Below are 22,731 nucleotides of genomic sequence, written 5' to 3'. Positions count from 1 at the left end.
TTTTTCTGTATTGTTGGATATTTGTCAATCCACTATCCAATGCAACATTATGATCAAAGTTGTGATAGCATACTGTAAATAGCTATTACCAAAATGCAACAGAAGGAATTACCTTTGCACACAGACCTCCTCTCTAACTTAATAGTTCTACAACATAAGGGTTAAATATCAGCACTAATTTTCCTTTCTCTTTTGATAGTATATTGCACCTGAACATCTACATTCCACGATAAGATCTGTTGTGAATTAATGCAACTTGCCTCCATCTTAGTTATGTATTTAAAAATGAGAGTGTCATGTTTTTCTAAGCATAGGGTTAAAATGCATAAAGAAGACACAGAATATCCTGTGGAGGCAATAATTTTGAGTGCCAGACCCTGCAAGAGAACATTGTACTCACAGCAAAACACCAGCCATGATAAGCACGGAGTGAAAAAGTCTCACTTAAACATGCTGGTATGGGTCTTGCTGCCATACATAATTACAACCATTCAACAGGTCTCAAAATTTACTCTTCCCAGGTAATTACATTACTTCATGGAAAAATAATCAGATAGTTTTTTGATCATTAGTACAAGATCTTTGTGATGCTTGATCGCCAGCAATACAAATCTGCCTGGGTCAGACAAAGAATGACATATAATTGATATCAGTTTATTGTTTCTGTACAAGCACTTCAGTGTCCTTTGTTGTCATGAAATTACATACCTGTCGTTCAACTTTAACAAATTTTCCCATCATACTTTGGTCTTCAGTATCTGCTGTAGATGCTTTGGCTACATATGGATCATTTCTATAAAGAATTAATATATCTATTAGTGTTCCATTTTTCTTTGCATCACAGTGAGTAGTTTATATCAGAAAACAGAAATGCCATGTTAGTGGTATACTAACATAGCTCATTGGAACCCCATTTAAGAAAGGATTGGATCTGGTTATTTGCAATACAAATGGAATAAAAATATTGCTCTGTGCAATTTCAATGCATTTCTAAAGAATAGATTACTGATTTTGTGTTTAATTTTTTTTTTTGTGTGTGTGTTCAAAATCGAGACTAAGATTAAGGCAAAATAAAAGCAAACAAAAAAGCTCAAAATGGCAGTCAATGAAATTGATCTCAGAGTTGGTGGAAAAATTTCAGATTTGTGAAAAATGTTGCAGTCTATTCTGATAGTAGGTTTACAGATGGACATATGTTTTGAAATCTAATTCTTTCTAATTAGTTTGTGTGAAGACTTTGAGTATGAGTTTCATGGTTGAGTGTTTTTTTTCTCCATTTCATTAAACCAAATAGAAAGTGGCAGAGACTGGAAAAGCTGAAAAGAGAGTCTCGCCTGGATATTTAAAGTAGATTACTGAATACATTTTCTTCTACGTAATTTCCTACTGCTCATCTGTCAGATGAAGTAAGCTCAAGAGGTAGGAAGATAACCTCTGCTTAACTAAAGAACCTTGATTTATAACATCATGGGATCTGAGATGGTCATTGTCAAGCTAAATCTTTATCTAAACGGTTCCAAATCAACTTCAAAGGAAACTATGTCTTTCCGCAAACTGTGTCAAAGTCTAGAAAACTAATTTATAGGCTCCTGTTCTTAAGATGACTTAGAAAAAATATGTCCTAAAACTTTTGTTTTAACAGGTCCAGTTCTTGTCCTCTCTTTTTGACAAAATTCAAAAATCACAGCTGTGGATATATCTTAAAGCAGAAACTATAACTAAAACATGTCAGATTTTGCAGGTTGGGTTATCACTGATATGGCTCATGCAAATTTTGCAATCTGCTTTGTTTCCAAAATCATCATTGCCTCTTTCCATATAAGTAGGGCTCTGTCTTCATATTTTCATGTTTTCAGATTTTTCACTGGGTGGGATAAACCAGATAGAGCCAAGTTAATTTATTTTTTGTAAGATTACTTTTGTCCTGAGAAACCGTAACAGCTTTGGGGACAGATTGTTGATGGCTTTGTGTGGTTCTTCATGGGTATTTATTGACAGATTGATAGTTGTAAATAACAGAAGAAAAAAAAAGTCATTTATTATTGAATTTTTGCTACCAGGATTTCAAGAATACAATAACATGCTGTAACATTCATACCCAGAAACCTGTTGTTGCAATTTATTTTCAGCAGTTCCCTCTAATCATTGATTTTAAAGCTGCATCATTGAAACTCCATGTTTGTTGTCGGTGGGGGCTATAATGAAACTTTTTTCACTTCAGGAAATTTTAAGTTTTAATTTTACCTTAAAACTGTTGGCAATTTTTATTGAGTTTTTAACTGTTTTCACTAGTTGGGTGTTAGAAATTCAGCACTTCAGCAATCATAAATACATATTCTGTATAAAATCACATCTGCAAACCACAGAGAATCTAAGCTAGACAGTTAAGAAGCCATTAAGTTTATATTTCCATTATACATAATTCTTAGGAAAGCTAGTCTCATTCTAATCAACATTTACACATATGTATCTTATAGCATCATATCCGCTTAGTATTGTTACTATAACAGTGTTCTTTCTGGATTAATTAAGTGCATGCTTTTTGGTATGAGCAAACATTTATATCTGTTATGGTCTGTGCAAAATACTAAGCAGAATAATTTCACCTGGGAGACTGTTGTGAAGGGTAAGAAAAAGCTCCTCCCTTTTGGGATTTCTTATGCTTGGGAGTAGATGGAGGTCCAGGTGTAAAAATCATATCTACTCTGAAAAAAAAGAAAAGTGCAACTGCATAAGTCCACCTCTAAATGCTAGCACATGATAGAAACAACTATGGATCTCTGCAGAAAACAGTAACAAAGACTCAAAAGGGAGTTTTGGAAGTAGAGCTTAAAAAAGATCAAGGCAAAACTTGCAAAGCTAACTAGGTATTTCCTAGGCACCCAAGCATTGCAGGGACATGTTGTAGACACAGATTTCTAACATCATGAGCTCTCTTCAAATTTCTGAGCTCAAAAAATATTTTTGTATATGTTAATTTACATCTGAGCAAAGGGGATGTGAAACCTTCCAGGCTAATTTGTTTTTTCACTCATATAAGGTCTTTCACCAGGCACAGGTCAGCAGAGAATCCATCACAAAGGAAAGCTCTATGTAGTGTAATTACTGCTTTTACTGATTATCTGTGCAAAGGAGAGAAGGGGGAAAACTTCCCCATAATCAAATTAACCAATGGTCAAGAAAATTCTCATGATTTTTGATTTCCTTCTTCTAACTATGAGCCAGTGCTCTTTTCTACAGCTATGCCAGCTAGCTGCTCACTCACCTTTACTCTTTGGGGAAGAGGAAAGTGTAAAGATGTAGCTTCTGGATGGCCTTGTACACAAATAGACCAACTATGCTTTTGCCAGCACTATACATTTTCCCCACTTCACAGAGGATTCTTACCTTGCCTGAAGATACTTTATTCTGGAAAGCATATCAAGATGCCCTGCTGAGTATTGCTCTATCACATCCTTTACATCATAAGGCCTCAATGTCTCCTTGAATTTTTTTTTATAAAGACGAAACTGTAGTATTCTGTGAAATAAACAGGAAAAAAAATAATACTAAGTTCTTATATAAATTCCATAATGACCATTTGCAGCTTTATCAAATAATTGGTGAATACTCTGGATGTCTGAAAAGTGAAGTTGCTCACTAGACAAATACTAGAAAATAAAACATAAGCAGAGAATCTCCAATATCATACTATGTTTTAAACATACAATAGGTGGCTTTTCATAGCTAATAGGCTAGATTTTCCTAAAAATAATTATATACACATGATGTATCTTTTTCAGTACCATCTTCATAACTAGAAATTGTTCAAAGCAACTTATGATATGGAACTTGTTTTTGAACAGCACAGGTCACAGGAGATGTTGAAGCTGAAGGCAAGGTTCAGCATATTGTAAAGCTAATTTAGAGTGTATATATAGTGTTGAATCATTTTCAGCTTGTTTTTCATTTAGCACCTAGGAAAGTTTTTGATGGGAAATGTTAACTTGTTATAAACGTGGAAGTTAAGTAGTCAGCAGATCAAGTTGTGAAGAAAAAGAAAAAAATGTTAGAACTACTTGAAGTGCCCTTGAAAAAGTAGCAGTATAACACTATTGTAGTAGTGGTAGTAGTGGTGGTGGTAATAGTAGTAGTAGTAACAATGATGATGATATAAATTATTATTAAATGTCCTAGTAAGTAATAACAAAATCATGGATATAATAAGGAAGCATGACGGCAAGATTACTTGAAAACTGTTTTGCAATACTTTTGCAACCTTTTTTTTTTTTTTTTTTTTTTTTTTTACTTACTTTCTGTTTATACATTGTTCATGTGTGTCTTGGAAAATTAAACAAAGAGAAAAAATATATATGTAAAGAAGGAAAGTATTTTTTTTTTAATATGTTTTTGACTTGGAATTCACGGATTTTCTTCCTCAGTGTAATCTTCATGTTTTTCTTGGTCTAAATTGTGGAATTACTTTCATCAGTTATGGTTCTGACCTGTCTTTTATTCAAGTTATATGATAAATATATATATAAGGACTTTCATTTAGCAAAAATAATTCTAGCATGACTTTTAAAATCTTTTTGGACTACTTAAATTTGTTGCAAATAAGTCTTTAAATGTCCAAGATTTCAAAATTTTACCTATGCCTATTCCAGCCAAGATATATATGATTACACCAAAACTATACTTAAAATAGGAACCACACTGTTAGTGATTTAAATTTAAAATCTTCTTGATTATGGCACTGGAAACTCGTTAAGAGGTTTTGTCTGAAATAATTACTTCCTATTAACATTCTGGGTCTGGATAAACTGTACAGGGAAAAAGAAAAGAAGAAATAAATAAATAAATACATAAAAAAGCTTGGCATCTTGAGTCATAATTGAGTTTAAGAGGAAATTACATGAATCAATTAAGTTTACACAGAGTGTGAGAGAGGAAGTTTTGCAAAAGTAATACAGAGTCTTATGGAGTCTTAGTCTTATGCAGGTGGGGACTGTAAATAAAAGGCAGTGGTGTATTCTTTGAAAACAAGGAGATATCAGGGAAGGAAAAAGGGGAAGATTGTGGAGGAATCAAGGATGAAGGAACTTTCAGCAGGAGGGAAGCAGTCATGGATAACAAAAGCAAAGCCTGTGGCATATGGCTTTTGGCATGCTTGAGAAAATTTGAAATTTTAATATCTAGTTTTTCTGCACTGAGCTGGAAAGCAACAAGGAGAAAATACTGCTAATTTTAATTTTATCTGTAAATATAATATAATGCAGTCTTGGATTATTGGTAAAAATAAAATGAAAACAAACAGACACTATAGTTATACAGAATAAAATAAGTACTTAGATTCAGACCACTCATCAGTTATGGAAGCTCAGATGAGAGCAAAATGGAGTTACAGATAATTATATGTTGTGAAAGAAATACCATGTATACAGTGTTTTTCTTTCTCAGCCATTGCCCAGTTATTACAGACGTCTACTGTCGAGGAGAAGAGGAAGAATCTGACATTGGTTTTCAGTTATAATCCAGTAACACAACCTGTTAGTATAATATAGCATCCATAAATGGGGGAAAAAAAAAAAAAAAAAGCTCTTCAGAAGCTGTTAATTCAGCTCCTGCAAACGTATATTCTCTGGTAATACAGGACTTACTCTGTGTTACCATCAACTGAAAATTTGAAATAATACCTTTCATCACTTAGTAGTTGATTGGAAGTTATTATGGGCGGAAATAATCCACACTGAAATGGGGAGGAGGGCAGGTTGGCTAAGAGCCCTTGCATGGATTGGAAAAACATACAGTCATAACCAGTGACAATGGGACATTCATCTCATACACCTGCAGCTGATTTACAAACATTTCTAAATGTAGAATACACAATCATGTTCCCTGAACCTTTTTGAAGAAGATAGTTTGGGACACTCTAGACTTGAAATTCTTCTACTGGAAGGTGGTAACTCACTGAACTCACCGGTCTAAAACAACTGGTAGAATAAAAAAAGTGACTGCAATGAAAATAGAATATTTTTCCTCTGGGGGCTTTTTTTTTTTTTTTTTCCTTTTTATGTGTAGAGTAGAAAATTCACAGTGGAGAAGTAACAGAGCATAAGTGAACAAATTTCATGTTTTTGATGTTCTAAGCACATTACCAAGCCTTACCAGGAGTTTTTTAACCCCAGGGATAATATCTTGTGATGCAAAACTAGAGGTGACATATGTGACAGGCTGAAGACCGATGAAATGGAGACTTCAGCATCTATTAAAGCATGACAGACAAAAAATATATTGCAGACTCATACAATTGTAAATAAAGAAGAATTGAGTCAGCTAAGGATTTGCTACTAAGCTAGAATTCCAGCTGTACATAAATGTTACACTCAGTAACTTGGGCAAGATACTATATTTACAGCATATTTTAAAGATAAGCTGTATACTACATTGTTTTATAACAAATATGTTTATAGTGTCTTGCAAAAAATGGCATAATCAGTGTTACTGAAAAACATTTTCCTTTCCGCATATTTTGAAAGAGGACTTGTATAGGACTTTTTTTTTTTTTTTTTTTGCCTTTCAGTTATCTAGAATTATCCAGTCTATAGCATTTATAGTTCAAGTATTAAACTATGAATAACAACGAATCAACATGCAGCAATACAGTGGTGTGTTTTCCTGAAGCACAAACATTCAAAATCAAAGCCAAGCACCAAGAAGAAGTCAAAGACATTTACCTGACAGCTCGGATGGCTGTCTTGAATGTGGGGATCATATCTTCCATGAGGAAGTCACTACTGTCGCCTCTCTCTTCTCCCATGGGTTCCCCTGTACCTGCATCTGCAAGGCAGGTCAAAAAAAAAAAAAAAAAAAAAAAAAAAAAAAGGCGTGAACATCTGACTGCACAATATACAAAGGGATAAAATAAGTGTAATTTAATAAGGAAACATTTATTGTGGCTTCCTCTTTCTCTAGTCAACTTTTGAAATGATTTTCTTAATTCTGCTGGGATAGTAGTAGATCATTTGAGGCATCTCCTCTCAGATTCCAGCATTTTGAAAACATTGAGAACTTTTCTTCCTTTCAAATAAATTTAGAAGTTCCCACTTTTATGAATGTATATGGTGAAAAGTCTTTACCAATCTTATTTTACTTAGGGCTAGAACAGCTGTAGAAGCTACAGGCCAAGTTCTCCTACTTGCACTACTCTGAGCTCATGTTACTTCATGGAGGAGGATACTCAAGTCCCCAGCATGGACACCCAAGCTACAGCCATGGTAGTATGGATAGATGCACAGAAGCCAGCTGGCACAATAAAGGAGAAACTGTTCTTTAGACACCATTTAGACACAATAGACAATAACAGAAAAATGTGTTGAGAGAGACTGAGAGGAAAAAATATCCTCTCTTGTGGTATGGACACCACTAAATATAAACCTGCCGAGGGGCAGCAGTCTTAGGGAAAGTGGAAAGGGAACAGCAGTTCAGTCTATAAAATGTGGTTTTAAGGGATTTCAGTGAGGAGGTATTTGAGATGCCTAGACACAGGCTAATGCATGCCTGGATACAGTTTAGCAGGGAGCTGCCTTAGCATAGCATCCCTGATAATTAACAGACCCATGATGTCATGTGCTTTTGTGGGGACATCAGTTCACTGACTGGTGTGCCCTTTTGTTCAAGTTCAAATGGGTTGACTCCATTTATGGCCAAATCCAATATCAATAGCTCTTTTTTGGAGGGCCACTGCCTTATTTCATGTACTGTGTTGTCTGTACACCAGCATTCATTTCCTGGAGCTTCCCCAAATGTGCCACATGAAACCAGGAGGTGGCAATGCTTGGCCCAGAAAGTCACAAACCTTCAACAGAAGATGCAGAGGAAGAAAGTAAAATGAAGAGAAAAGGGGAGGGATAGAAAGAAATCAACACAGATGGGCTACCTTCTGAGCTTTGCCAAAAAGCGTACGCTTTCATTCGGAATGCAGTGCGAAAACGCTCCTTATTATTCAAGACAACATTCTTAGGCTCTTTTGAAGGACTTTCTTCAATGGCATCTACATTCAGAGGGGTAAATAGCTTTCCTTTAGTATTGGTACCACGAACCCGATCCAAGAGACCCAGCTTTTGGCTACAAAATAAGCAAAAGTAATCATTTTCCTCCTTTGTACACTTTTAACTTGTTTTCATGATGCTTTAAATATATAAGAGGCTAAATAAATGTTTTGTACACAAGGACACTGCTGGGGCTACCGTAATACATCAATGTCTTTGTAAGCAACAGCTAAGCTCCACATGTAATTAACTGCTTTTTATGAGCATTTTTTTGTATCAATGTTGAAAATGTTACCAGAGGGTTTTGCTGTCCTCTCTACGTAATGTATCACAGTGCTTCAGCTCCAGTACTATGTCTGAAGCATGAGATTTATTATTAAGAAGAGAAACACTACTACTTAGGCAGTTCTATTATCTAATGACAAGGATGCTTGGCCTTTCCTGTTCAGTGCTTCCTTTTTCTACTGGGTCCATGGCAGGCTATTAAATGTGACTACCAGGAGCAGAAGAAAAGTCAGATGTGCTGTGAACCAAATAAATTATCAGCAAAACACTGGAAAGGCATTGCCAAGCAATTACTAGGTACATGGTAGGGCAATCCACCTAGTTCTCTCCATTATTCAATTTCAGTCATCTCTCACTATTATAGGAATTGAGGTGTTGTAGACAAATAGTGGTAAAGTGACATATTTTGTTCCTCTGATGATTCCTTACACTGTCCTCTTATGGATTTATGGACCAAAGATCTTTGCCCTTCAGTGACAACTGCACTGAATTGCAATTGCATCTGCCTGTCATCTTACCAGCATCATTAACCCTTCTCACAGCCCAATGACCATAACAGTCTTAAAGGCAATTACCAATGTCACTGGAAACAGCAGCACAAAAGAATTTCCTAGTTAGTGCATCAGCTTAAATACACTCTGAGAGATGATATAAATGGTTTATTTGCTTGTTCATTTTACTACTAAAAATATCTGTTTATTGACCATTTGTTAAAAAATATAAATGAGGGGCTAAGGTTTGGGAAGAAAGCCTACTTCTAAACCCAGTCTTGGGCACTTCAGTGTGGGACAGCTTTGGGAAGAGATGTCTTGTGCACACATAGTAAAGAGGCACTTCTCTGTGGGAGAGCAGGTCAGAAGGGTTGAGCAGGGGGAGAGAAGAAGCCACAGCACCTGGCAGATTTCTGAGAGTCACGACTGGGAGAAGAGCTGAAGGAAGAGTTGCAATGGTGGCCAGAAGAAAGAGATTTCATAGGTATGCAGAGAGGTTTTTGTATGGTTTGTTCAGCTGAAGCCACTAAACTTGACTGGCATGAAAGAGCAAGGATGGGGAGGGTGCACCCTGCAAGGACATAGTGGTCGAAGACAGAGACTTGTGTGCAGACAATGCAAGTGAAGGGTCTCACAGAATGTTTTATTCTTTTTTAAGGGGTTACCTTGATCAGATGGGTTACTTTTGTGTTCTACTGATGTCTTTGTAAGCTAGGGGTCTCTGGTGCTACTGGTGCACCTCTTTGCCAGGAGTTGTTTCTACCTCAGAGAGGCAGTATCCTGATGCAGTATCCCACCACAGTGGAAGTTCTTGGAATATTCCTCTTAAAATGGCAAAGGTGAGAGGCATTTAAAAACATATGATGTCTTTGCTGTTTTCATAACAGTACTGACTGTAGTAGGAATACTGCAATTTACAGCATACAAAGTTCCTCCTTCATTTGAGCATTGCAGATCACAATTATTGCAGGGTATTGTTGTTATTGTTGTTGCTGTTTTTGTTTGTTTTAATATGAATTAGTGGTACTGTCATCTTTACTGTCAGATTCTTATTAATAAATCTTTGACCTAGGACGTAAGAAAATATGGGTATTCCTGCTTTAGAAGACTGAAGCACTAAAGATTACTGCAGACTGTTTTTTGGGGCTTTCCAAATCTTGTTGCTGACATCACAACAGTTGTGAATACAATTTCTGCAGCCTAGTAAATTCAGACACTTGCACTGTCATTGTCTGCATGAAGTGTGCAGGTGTGTGAAAGTATGGAAGTGGCAGTTAAGAAAGAATTGTGTAAGTATGGAGACACAACTAGTCCTGATATATCAGCAGTGCCAGGACTGAAGTCAATGACGTGAGAAGAGAAAATAATGTATTTGAGTGAAGAAATAGAGCAGTCTAAGTGAATGGTATTAATGTTACCAAAAGTTTATCGTAGTGTAGTTTCCTGAGAAATTAATGGCTATGGGGAAGATGCACAAAGTGCAGACAAATGCACACAGCAACAATTGCTTCCTTCTTTGGAGTAAAAATTAAAGATGCTACTTCTTGATACCTGTGACAAATTAGTCACCATAGAATATGTAGGGTAGTTTAATGTTAGGCCCTAAGCACTTATTTAAAAAGTAGTTTCCATAGTGTTTCTTTTTGGCCTGGACTTTTGATCTGGCTGATCTGCTACAGTGTTCTAAAAGGCTAAACTTATGATGAGTGCAAGATCCCAACAAGTGATTTGCTTTCCATTCAGACAGAGAATCCTGTGATGTCTTTTCTGCATTACTGCCATTTATCTACTCTCTCAGAGGCAGTGTTTGAGAACAACACTGCTTTGCAAGACAGATATCTTAACTACGTGGCACTGCTGTGAAATTTGGATTCTTCAAGCACTCATATATCATACTTAGGAAAAAATATTTACAGGAAAAGAATACAGCTAGCTTGAGCAAGTTTTGAAAGGGCATGACAAATAAAGTTGGGAACAATAAAGGCCAACTGAATGACTTGAGTGGGTTTTGGAGGGCAGAGTAGAAAAAACGCTAAAACAGATTTTACTGCAAAGGAAGGCACAAAAAATCTAGTTGAGTGATAACAAAGAGTCAGATGGGAAATATAAACTGATGGGCATGAGAATTAGAAGGAGTGAGCTTGTGAGGTCATCAATGTGAAGAAAGATAGAGCTGTTAAGCATGCTTGGCAAGGCAGTGATCTTTGTAGGATGAAGGAGACTGTAATGTACATTACAAAGAGGAAGAAACTCAAGAATTTTTAGGATGAGAACATCTAGAATGAAGAATTTTCATCTAGGTAGGAAACAATTATATGTACAGTAGGGTTGTTGTGAATATCAGTTTTTTCTGTTGGGAAGATTAACAGATTACCAATGAATGACACATGAACCTCAAATGAAGGTGGGGACTATATTGCACTTATACTTAGGATTTCAAAGTTGAGCATTTTAGTTCAAGGGCTTCTGCAAAGACATTCAACGATGTGAAAGAAACTCCTAGAAGGATGAAAGCTAAAAGTGAAACTCAGATGATTTCAGATGATGAGATAATTTTGTCAAAATTGGCCACACACAACACATTGCCTTGGAGCAACCTACCAAACTTCACAAGATTTGATTTGGTAACACTATATAAAAGTTCTAAATGGAAAAATATGTTTACAGCAGAGAACTTCAAAGCCAAAGAAGCAGAAAGATAGGTGAGACAGAGGGTTTCTATTGTTTATAAAAAGCTGTTAAATGTTGTATGAAAAGATAATTTTCATTACATGTGGTCTTTGAGTCTCAGAAATTTGCTCAGTCCTTCAAAATACATGTCCAGATCTCTCAAAGTTTGTCACTTAAAATTCCTTTATCAACTGTCTTCTTTACCAAAAGACAAGGAGGCACATAATGTGTTACAAGGTTTCACACAGATCAGATCAGCAGGAAAAGGGTCAGTGGACAATGCAAAGAATCCAACAGATTCATCTTGAATTTTATTTATTTTTTATTTTTTTCCCCAATGTAAGGCTCAAAATATCTGCCATGAACTGACCTCAGAATAGGAGTGATTAAGATTTAATATCTTCCTCACAGATCAAAACAGACCAAAATATTCCATTGCATTCAGCACAAAAGACTACTTATTTGTCTTGGTGTTCTTTATTGCATATCTACTAATCTAGTAACAATTTATTTATTTATTAATGGAGGTAGATAATTTGAACAGAAAGCGTTCCTAAATTCTCTTTCTAAGGTAACTTTCCCCATTAATAAGTGTCATTTCAAGAAGAAACCATTGTCCCAAGACTGTTGCTCAGGCATCTTAGGTTTAGCAGTTAGAACTCCTAAAGTTTAAAAAGTTGAATTTTTTGTCTAAGATTGACCTTTAGAGACCTTTTTATGCTGAGTGGGACTTTATTAACCTACTGAGATATGTTTCATTTTGGGGAGACTTTTTAACTGGGGGAACTTGTCTGTTAATTCTGATTACAGATAGATCTAGAAGAGAATTCATTTTAAAAGCAGATTTCTAGTCTCAGCTAAAGTTACGTAAGCTGAAGCTTTTATCAATAATTTAATGCTGATAATTAACCCTTAAAGTAACATTCAGACAGTATGTTTACACAATAATATAGACAATTGTGTTCATATCCAGGCAGCCAGAGCAGTAGAATACTCAGAAAATCATTAATCAGCTTCACATGAAAAAAATACAACAATATGTTGTATATAAAACAAAACCCAAGCTTCTTTCCAAATAAATGGATAGCTGTCATCACGGAAACAATGGACTTTATTCTCATTTCCAGGGGATGAAATCTGGGTCTGCTGGGGTTTTTGTTTACATTGTGCTTTTTAAAAACATTTAAGAAACATTTGTTTTCATGACACAATCTCCTTCAATAAATCAGCATGCGCATGGCTCAGTCTCAGAGTATGAAGCATGCGCAGATCACATCATCCTTCAATGAGAGTGGCTAGGACAGTGGTTCCCACCTACAGGTTTACATACTGCTGCTTATCTTTCAGACTCCTCTTACTGATATGAGCTGCTCTTCCTGTCCTTGGGGCAGTGGTCTCACTTCATTTGGCTTCCTCACATTCAGGAAAATATGATTGTGACTTCCAGTGTAATTCCAGAAGTTGTGGGGAATAACACATCTCAAAATATGCTGATATAAATGCAGAGTATTTTTTCTATCTTGTGATTGCTTGCCTTGCATGTCACTGCATCTGCTCCCTTGTGTTGGAATAAAAGTTTTCCCCAAAACTTCGCCTTTAAGGTAGAGTTCAAGGATGAGAACTTCATAACTATGGAAGATACAAACCACCACAAAGGGGAAAAGACATGCATTGCAAACAGTTTGGCTTGAAATCTTCACAACTAAAGAACAATTCAGCTCTCAGATTCTTGCTCTTCAAGAGCAGTGGGAATTATTTTGGAACATCTGAGAGAAGAATTTGCTTGCTGAATATACAAGAGATGGATGGCTTCTGCAGAAGATGTTTTACCCCTGCTCAGAATAAAGAGTGGGAACCACTGAACTAGAAATACTGTTTCAGAAACAGTCATGCAAGGAAATAATGCAGTTACATCCCATCATGCAAGCCAGATACTCTCCTCTCTGTTCTTTGCCTAGTATTGGAGTTTCATAAGCAAATGGTACATGTATGAGAAGAAAAATAATGAATTAATAATAAAAATGAATCAAACACAGCCCTCTTCCATGTATTAAACACTTTCAGCTCACATGGAGTAATAATATTCAGAAAATCTTTCCATATTTTTGCAGTTTAGCTAATCTGTAGGTTTATTTATTCCTGGTCTCAAGCAACTGGAAGCAAAAACAAGTCATGTTTACTTCAATATTTTTCTACATTATCTGCTGTCCTTATCTGGGTGAACATAGCTTTGGGAAATCAAGCATTCTAAATGAAGTTTTCAGAAATATTCTCCTTTGAACTTCTCCCAGTGGAAATTAGCACGAAACTAATATTATGAGGACAACAATGAGTCCTGCTGAAAATCTAACCCTCAGTAAATACATTGAACTGATCTCTAAGAGTCTATGTCTTTTCCCAACAAAGAACATTTTGCATTTCCAAAGTACTTGAAAACTTTAGCCAATCAGTTTTTCCTTTTAAGGAAATCAAATAACATTAATTTCTATAGAGAAGAACTCACAAAAATGTTCAACCTTAAAATAGTTGACTCTAACTTCCTGAAAACTAATGCCTTCTTTAAAAGCCACTTTGCACCATGGTCTAAATTTACAAGTGTCTGATTTATAATAGGAAAACACCCCATTTTAAGCAACTTTTCCTCACCCTCTTGTGTTTTATGTTCTTATTGGTATTTAAGTGTAGGCATAACTCTAAATCCAAACTCACCTACCATTCAAATTATTTGGTCAGAAACATGAGCACAAGTCCTTACTTAGGCTCATCTTTGATGCCCCTCAGGAAGAGAAAGAGCTGTTGTCCACACTAGAGGCTTTTGCTGAGTCCTTTTTCTCATATGCATTCACTAAAGTGAATGGAAATGGGCAAAAATAAGCAGTATCATGGCAATCCATGGAGAAAATAATCCAAATTCAATTCTTTGTGAAAACAGGATGGATATTTTTCACCAAAGGCTGCAGCCAGAAATGTAAATAGAAACCATGTGGATGTTGACTCACTCTTTACTTTGCAGTGAACATTTCTTCATGTATCAACCACTAGAAGCAAACCAAACTGAAAAAATCAATGTCTCTCAAATGTTTTGCATGGGCCAATCATTCAATGAAAAACGGAGTGCTTCACTAGCAGCTCTCCAAAAGTTGAAGGGCTTAGGCTAGGAAAGCTGTGTTGTGTGCTGATGATTTCATGTTTGTGGAATGAAGCAGAAATGAGAAGAACAAGCTAAAGTTGAATGGTAGGAAGATGTTTGTGCAGGATAAAATAGAATGTTTGACATTTTAGTCAAAATCTTAGTATTTCCAATGGTGTGTCCTTCAGATTTCTGAATTGCTACCAATTACTTCTATGTCCCATTGCAGGAAGATAAAGTTCTTGCCCCACATTTCAGGTCACGGTTCAGCAAGATGTTTAAGCATGTCATTAACATTACTGAGATGATAAAAATCCTCCACTTGTTTTCCATTTGCTGAACCAGTACCTGTAAATAAACATGCAGGGATGTTGATCCATTAAAATCAAATGCTATGTTACTTCTATGTATTTGTATTGACAGGGTTGGGACTGCAAAATAAACAGTTTTCATCTATTACAGAATGTTTTTCACCCATAGATTTCTGAATGCTTAGCAGAGTAGGTTAGTATCATTTCCATTCTATGAAAACAGTGAAAAGCAGTTGTTTCTAAGCAGTTCATTGGCAGAGCCAGGACTAGACCCAATGTTTTCTGAACAGAAGAACGATGAACTACCTGCAAAGTCATGCAAGTTTCTTTTTATGTTTAAATAATGTTTCAGTCTTATCTATCATTACTTTTCATGGTAGTTAGATGAACTACTGTAGTCAAAACAGAAAGTGCAGGCAGAGAATGGCATGCAAAAAATATGAAGAGTGAGACTTGATTGTTACTTGAATGTATATACCTAAGTTTTCTTGTGAGGCTTGATCCAAAGAATGACTCCCTACTAAACATGACATTACTGTAAAGTGAAGAAAAGTTATTAAGATGAGACGTTAATGATTACCCATGAAAAGCTCTATGAAAAAGAATGGGAACATCCTTTTGTTTGTAGTTAGTGTAGTGTACAGATCAGATTGGCTTTTTTCCCCTTTCTGTTTCAGGAAGTTGCATTAAAAGGAAATGCTGACAGTGAAATTTTCCAGCCTTGAAAAGAATGATTTAGTTGCATTATATTGTTACTTCTGGCAATATAAAAATGCACCACATTATATGCATTCTTTTATACTCACAGAATAGGCAGGACTAGTACAGGTTCTGCCACTTAAAGATCTCAAAACATCTTTCCAAAGACAGAGATATTATTTATCTTGTAGACATAAGGAAACAGGGATCAATGACTTTTCTGCAACCACGTAATGATGCATCTAGGAATAAACATGTTCTCCTGATGTCTAGTTCTATGTATGGGAAATGCTCTGTGCAGAAATTAAAAACCTGATTAGGAACAAGGCCCTAGGAGAAAGTTTAAAATCCTTCACTAAAGTGCCTGTATATACAAATGATTCAAAATTCATACACTAGTCCAAATCATTGCTAATAGCTGGTAACTGTGCTGAAAAAACAAGGCCACAATTCCAAACACATATGTAAAAAACTTGGTTCAATGTAAACAACATGTCCATCCTGTAAAGGCCTGCCCTAAATGTTGGGAAACATAGGTCAGGCACCCAAATATTTCCTGAATGAGAGCACTCCAACAGATATGAACATTCATGTATTTTTTCATAAATCTTCCTTCTTGTAAAGTAAATGAATACATACAGAAGTGCAACAGCACAGGAGTCTTCAGACCAAGTGGGAACAGGAGGTCCTCCTTTCTCTCCAGGTACAATTACTACCTGTAGTAATTCCACGTGCTCATAGTTTAAGGCATTGATCAAGGATTAAAAAAAACAGTGGCACCTGTAGCACGAAGTCAGCAGACTCCCCACCAGTAAGCAGTGAAAAGCACAGCCCCTGTTCCTCCTGGTTTGGGAGCCTGTGTAGGGACACCTAGTGAAAGCGCTGTTCTTAACAGAGCAGCATGATATATACCACGTCCCTTCACTGCTTATACAATCCACCCTACTGTCTGGGTCAACGTGCTCGTCATCATGTCTCACTTCTTCAGTTTTAGTTTCAAGTAAGCTTCAGTAAAACCATGGGCTGTTGCCACACTTTCATTGGCTTTCTGCTACCACAAGTGCTTTCTCAAGGCCTTGCTTTGGGTTACAAGTTTTGAAATGGACTCTTCCACACTGTTGTCTCCCCTGTGTTTCTTCCAAATGGTCTAAGAACATGGAGTTGCATCTCCCTGACAGTTTGTCATCCTGCTTAGAGGAGAGGTCCTCAAAGGATCTGCCATGGAGCTGGCTCTGTGGGGTTCCTAAAGAGCTTTTGAACTACAGAATAGAAAACTTGATGCTCAGAGCACTATCCATCCTCACAGCCTCATTTTTATTAACTAGTTACGTTTTAACTCTTCTGGGAAAGATTTGGACCAATTCTTCTTTCTCCATTATCAAACACCATTTAGAAAATGAACTTTATTACTACAGCTTGTCCATTAAGTACTCCACTGATGCAAGATCTTGGAGACAGAGTGTACTGATGGGCTGCTCTCTCCACTAGGACCACATTTCCTTATTGACCTTTTATTCCAGTACAGCCTCCAATACAAACTCCAGTGGAATACAAGTAATACTTTCCACACTAAATCACTGTAGGAAGACTTTATTTATTTATTTATTTAATTACATGGTCTGTAAATAAGAGCTTTATGAGAGATGGGAGGTGGGAATGTCAAAATAACCAGATTTTAGGTCTCAGTCCTATGTCTACTCAAGTCCATGGATGCTCCCAGAAGTACCACCATTTGCCAGTTTACCTGGAGAGCTTTCAATCCCTTTTAGTGAATGATTATTTCCATTAAAAAAGTCTTGCTAAAGCTCCAATGCAGGATTAATGATAGTTTTGGTGAAGGTCATTCTTATATAACAACATAAAAGTAATGCATAAAGTGCTAGAATGAGGGGCCCCGGGATTACAGTTTTAAAGATTCTGTGTTGAGAGTCATAATTTTCATGTTTTAATCCACTGCATCAGTGTTAAATGGCTTCCACTAACATGCAAGTTAGAGCAACTCAGAAGCTACTTCATGAACTGTTCTGTCATTGCAGGTGCAGGAACTTTTCTAGAAGGGCTGTGATTGACAGTAAACTTCAGTAATCATTCAGTTACACCATTTTAATCTGCTCTTGCATCTGAGTCAGAGCATGGGTTGGCTCAAAGTATAAAGTTACATATTTAAAAGGATTTCACATCCTAAAACCTCTCCTAGATATTAAAGGCCAACACTGGAAATGCCTAAAATCTCCAGACTTCTGCATTAATGAAGCTGAGTTTTCTCAAGCCTGCCTAGCCTGGGCAGTGTCATGGGTATGTAATAAGATTCAGAAAGATCCAGAAACTAAGAAGCTCCATCCAGGTAGTTTTTGAAGAGGAGAAGGTTAGCCCATGATGATGGTGATAGGATTATTGGGAAGCCATCCTTTTCCCAATAATTAATGACTACAGCACTTGTTGAATTGTAAGGAAAACTGGGTTTCTCTGCTCTGTTAAAGGAGATTTGTACCCTCATCATTCATAGGAGAACACCAAATATGAACCTGTTTTTTTTTTCAGCTTCCTTTGTTGAAGCTATGCTGTGTTATATAAAAAGTTTAAATAAATTATTAAAAATATATTAAAAAATATAAATAACTTTTCATCAAGTCTGGGACTGAAACCCAAGCCTCTTCTCTGGCAGTTTACAAAGTCTACTACAATTCTTGTTTTTCTTCTCTGTGTTTTAAATGGGGATGGAAATGGAAATAGTGACATCATGACTCTTTGTGGAACTATATATCCTTTAATATCTATTGACTTTCATTGTGGGTGATCCATTGCTAGTAGTTTAGCATTTAAGTCCTTCAGGATCTTGACCTAAAAAAGTTGAAATATTTGATGCGCTTTTGAATCTGTAACTTAGCTGGAGGGTTATGAAAACTTCATTTCCAAATATATTTGAGACCTTGCAGGTTCTCTCACGGTGACTGACCTGTTGTAGTGCTCAGTGACTGATCAGTATTAGGACTGGTGATTCTTTCATTCTCTTTGCTCATAAATTCCCAAAGTTACTGGGAACTTCCCCATCTATTTAAGCAGAGGTGGGAACAAGCCGTCAGTCTCCATGTAGCCTTTTTAGTACTGCCAGAGAGCTTGACTATCCTGCTGATCCATCTTAGCCTTCTATCTTACCATTTATCATCAAGAAATATGTGAATGTGGTGAAATAACACAGAGCTGATCCCTTACACCACAACATTGCTCTGCACAGAAGCACACATGAAGCAGAACTTTAAATTCACACCAGAACAACCTAGATGCTAATCCCTAGCTCTAAAGCATGGACCAGGAGAAATCTATATAGACCATGATTAATCATAATGAACAATAAAGCTGTTTACAGACAATCAGCAAGCAACACTTTGCATTTGTACAATTAGCATTTTAGCTGTGCTGTTAAATTGGAAAAAAAGCAAGCAATTAGAAAATGGATTGGTTAATCATTTTTAATGACTATCTGTGGTGTTAGTAGCATGTTTTGGTTAACAGCTCATAAATCCACAAAGAACCATTTAACATTCCCCAGTAACTGGATTAAAACAAGGCTATAATAATGACAGCTACATACCTGGCAGTACCATCCAATTGCTCTTTCCTTTTATACAAGAGCAGAAGCATGACAAGAAAGCAAGGGGAGAAGAATTACATAACAAATTCAGCAGATTCTTTTTATAGAAATTGTTAATCTATTGCTAATCACTTATACTTTTTCTGTTCTGTGACCATTACTGACAGCAAAAATAAAAGTCTTGACACTTCATTGTAAAGTACCCATAAAGCAAAGAAAGTGAAATAGCTTCTTGAAACTAATCTGTGCTACTTAGAATGGCAATCGAGTCTTTCATGAGAACTCAGCTCCCTTGCCCTCTCTCCCAGGACCTTATTTGCAAAACACCTATTAAATTTCAGGTTGCATTTGAATCACAGAAGAACCTACATACAATGAACAAGCTTGAAATCACAGTAATGAGTCTAGATGCCAGGTGAACCTGAAAATTACTCTCTGAGCAAAACCTGAGGTCAAGAAACCCTCTAGAAATCAGTCTGTAGTAGATAATGTGGGAATAGATACAGAGTGAGGAGGGATAACAAAAAGAAATGTACTGAGCCTTAATTAAACACTTGTTTTTTCTTAGAGATTTCCTTTGTGACCAATGTGAGATTAGTCCTAAAGAAACATATTGTAGATAAAACAAAGAAAGGGATAATATTTATGATTTTCCCTTTATGAAGGCAGAAGCCTGAAAAGTTTCTTCAAGTCAGTTTTGAGCAACAGCTGGTGCTGCAGTATTAGCTCAGTGAGTACAGCTTACCTGTGCTCAGATCTCTCACCTGAGCAGCGGTTTAAGAGCACCTTTTTTTAAGAATGATATATAACAGCAAGCCCAGAAGGAAAGTCTAAAACATATCTTTAGTTTGTTAATGCCCATCATTAGCAGCTGACAGTCTATAGCTAAAAGTTTTGGCTCTCATAGGGCCAGTTTTAATACCTCAAAGTGAGGAAGGGGCCTGTTTGACAGGCCAGAAAAGTGAGGATCAGACAGATCCATCCATTAGTATGTGAACATAGATTAAGTATGAATGTTTGATGCATGCAATGCTTTCACTGAACTCTGGAGTGGTGATTAAAATTAGTATTAAAAAAAAAAAAAAAAGAACTCTCGACTATCCAGAAAAGTTTTATTGTGTACTGTCAATGAATGGCTTCAGTGGGAGACAGTTTTAGACATTCTCTGGCTGTCCTCCATTGAATTATACCTGTAAGTAATTGGTATTGTCAAAAGGCAAGGATTTAATAAGAACTGATTTTTTTCTTGTGTCATGGCCACCTCCATGGCAACATAATTCTCAGTCTGGTTGAATTGGAGGGGAAATAATTTTCACTATAGCCCATATCTTAAAATACAGAACTGCATCCTAGAGGGTGTGAGTACAGGTGCCTGTGAAACTGAGGACTCAAACTTTCTTGGGATCAAAATTATGGAGGAAGAAATTGAGATATCCAGGTCAATAAACTCCAAAGTCTTACAAAATAAAGCTGACTGTGAGGCAACCATCTCCGTTGTTTAGCCTCATGAGAGGCTAAACACCAAGGGAGATATCCATGTGCTCCCGCTACATCCCACTAAGGGAATGGAGAAGAAATGGATCCAGAAACCAAAAGCGTGTTTTTCACTCTCAAACAGGAATACATTAATTGGCAACTCTCTGATACGTACAAAAGCCTCATTATATACAAAAATTCCATGTTTCCTGTCATGACTAATACTTCACAGAAAATGGTGATGGAGAGGTGGACAATGCACTTACCTAAAAAATGGAAATGATACAATTGATTCATAAAACCTCCAGGTAGCAACTAGATCAATCCTGTTGGGGTTAGTAGCATAGTATCTCCAGGCAGCCTGGAGACAGCAAGGGAGAGACAATAATTAGTATTAGGTAAAAAAATTCCTCAGACTGAAAACAGCCATATTGTTTCAAAGAATGTAATGATTCACCTGAGTTACTATCTGTAAATTAATTACTAATCAGCCATACCAAATGAGTGTCACTATATGGCAAAATTATTAACACAGGTTTATGATCTGGGAAGCCTCCTAAAGGAGACAGGACATGAGGGAGAATCACCAAGACAAACAACACAGCATACCTGACTAAACTGACTTCTTTCTTCTCTTGTAACCCTAAACACTGCTATATGTGTCCAGTACTTCCAGAAGTGCTTAAGCTAATTTACTATCTAATGTAACATCAAAGGAAATTTTGTTGAGCAACTTACTACTTCAGCACTTAGCTTCATCCAAAATTCTCTAAGCACAAAACTACAAATATTGTGGCTAAATTAGCTAGCTTCTAAGTGGATATACTTTAATTTAGAAGGTGGATTCCACTCAGTACTCATTCTTACAGTCTCTTCTGTTTTCTAAGCAGTGTTTTTAATGAAAGCTGTGTAATATGCCATTTGACCTTTTTCTCCTGAGTACTGGTTTGATCATAAGCAGTTCTGAGCGTCATCACTTCACTCTGATATTACAAGAAGTTTCTCTCTCCTTCTATGAAAATGCTACCATTTGCTTCACTGCCCTCAGGGTGTGCTCCACACCTACACTGAGCAACTCCTGTCAAATTCATCAGCCCCCAGATGAATCATTTTATGCTTGAATTTTTGAACTCATAGAAAAGGCCAGAACAAAAGTCCAAGTGAGCTAAGAAGACTCTTCCCATTGATTCATTTGTTCTTCCAATAATGTAATGGAAGATCCAACAGAATGTTTCAGCTTTTACAAACCACACATACTATTTATGTAATTTGACTTGATTGAACCAGTCACTGTCTATTGTGTTACTTCCATTGATGTTTTCACATCAATAACAGCATAACTTTGTTTACACATAAAACACTCTCTCAAAGGAACTGGCAAAACCTGGATTTTGCAAAGAATTTGTTTTTAACAGCTTGTTTTCTGTGATTTTGTGGCATTGACAGAGAAGTTGGTTGTTTTCCAGAAACTAGCAGATGAGTGCCTTTCTTCTAAAGACACCTTTCTTCTAAAAGATATTCTGGCAGTTGAAAGATTCCTCAAAAACTGCAAGGACCACTGGATTGTCTAACTCAATGCAAAAAACCAAAACAAAACAAAAAGCTACTCCTTTACAGATACTTCTCGACTCCAGCAATGGGAAATGAGAATTTGGGTGGGGGAAAGGGGTAGTCCTTGTTACATGATGTAACAGTCTTCATAACCAACATCTTTTCAATGAGAGAAGTGGTTGCAAACCTGAATGAGTTCAGCTGCTGGCTTTCTTCTTTTCTCAAAATGTTTTTGACGATGTTGTTCCTGGACCTTCAGTGCCAGCCCTGATCCCAGAATGCCCTGAAAGCATAGAGTGATGCAAGATTTCAGGCATTTCTTACTCAGGAAAAGTGTAGGGAGGAAGGAAAGGGAACATATGAGATTAATTGTTCTGCAGAGATGCATGGGTTAAAGGATGATCACTGCTCATCTACTCAGATGTAGATCTCTAGCTTGTAAATATTTAGAGCTAGGTAATATGGTCCCATCACTAATTATGAAATCAATGGGCCT

At 36.5% G+C, this 22,731-nt stretch overlaps 1 protein-coding gene across 2 annotated transcripts in view; it reads right to left on the bottom strand.

Annotated features, from left to right (window-relative positions):
- The window catches only part of KCNQ3 (potassium voltage-gated channel subfamily Q member 3), a 195,646-nt gene that overhangs the window by 6,407 nt on the left and 166,508 nt on the right, over positions 1-22,731 (bottom strand). The window contains exons 7-14 of one of the 2 annotated variants that reach the window (XM_027452720.3): positions 22,423-22,518; positions 20,951-21,045; positions 19,209-19,235; positions 7,919-8,106; positions 6,717-6,819; positions 3,388-3,519; positions 2,607-2,705; positions 709-793 (exon numbers count right to left, since the gene is read on the bottom strand). In XM_027452720.3, coding sequence (XP_027308521.1) covers positions 709-793; positions 2,607-2,705; positions 3,388-3,519; positions 6,717-6,819; positions 7,919-8,106; positions 19,209-19,235; positions 20,951-21,045; positions 22,423-22,518 — 825 coding nt within the window. The remainder of the gene's footprint in view (positions 1-708; positions 794-2,606; positions 2,706-3,387; positions 3,520-6,716; positions 6,820-7,918; positions 8,107-19,208; positions 19,236-20,950; positions 21,046-22,422; positions 22,519-22,731) is intronic. The other variant, XM_027452721.3, reaches the window with a different exon arrangement.

Source organism: Anas platyrhynchos, chromosome 2 (genome assembly GCF_047663525.1).
Source record: "Anas platyrhynchos isolate ZD024472 breed Pekin duck chromosome 2, IASCAAS_PekinDuck_T2T, whole genome shotgun sequence".
Taxonomy (NCBI): Eukaryota; Metazoa; Chordata; class Aves; order Anseriformes; family Anatidae; genus Anas; species Anas platyrhynchos.
This window is presented reverse-complemented; position numbering and strand designations above follow the sequence as displayed.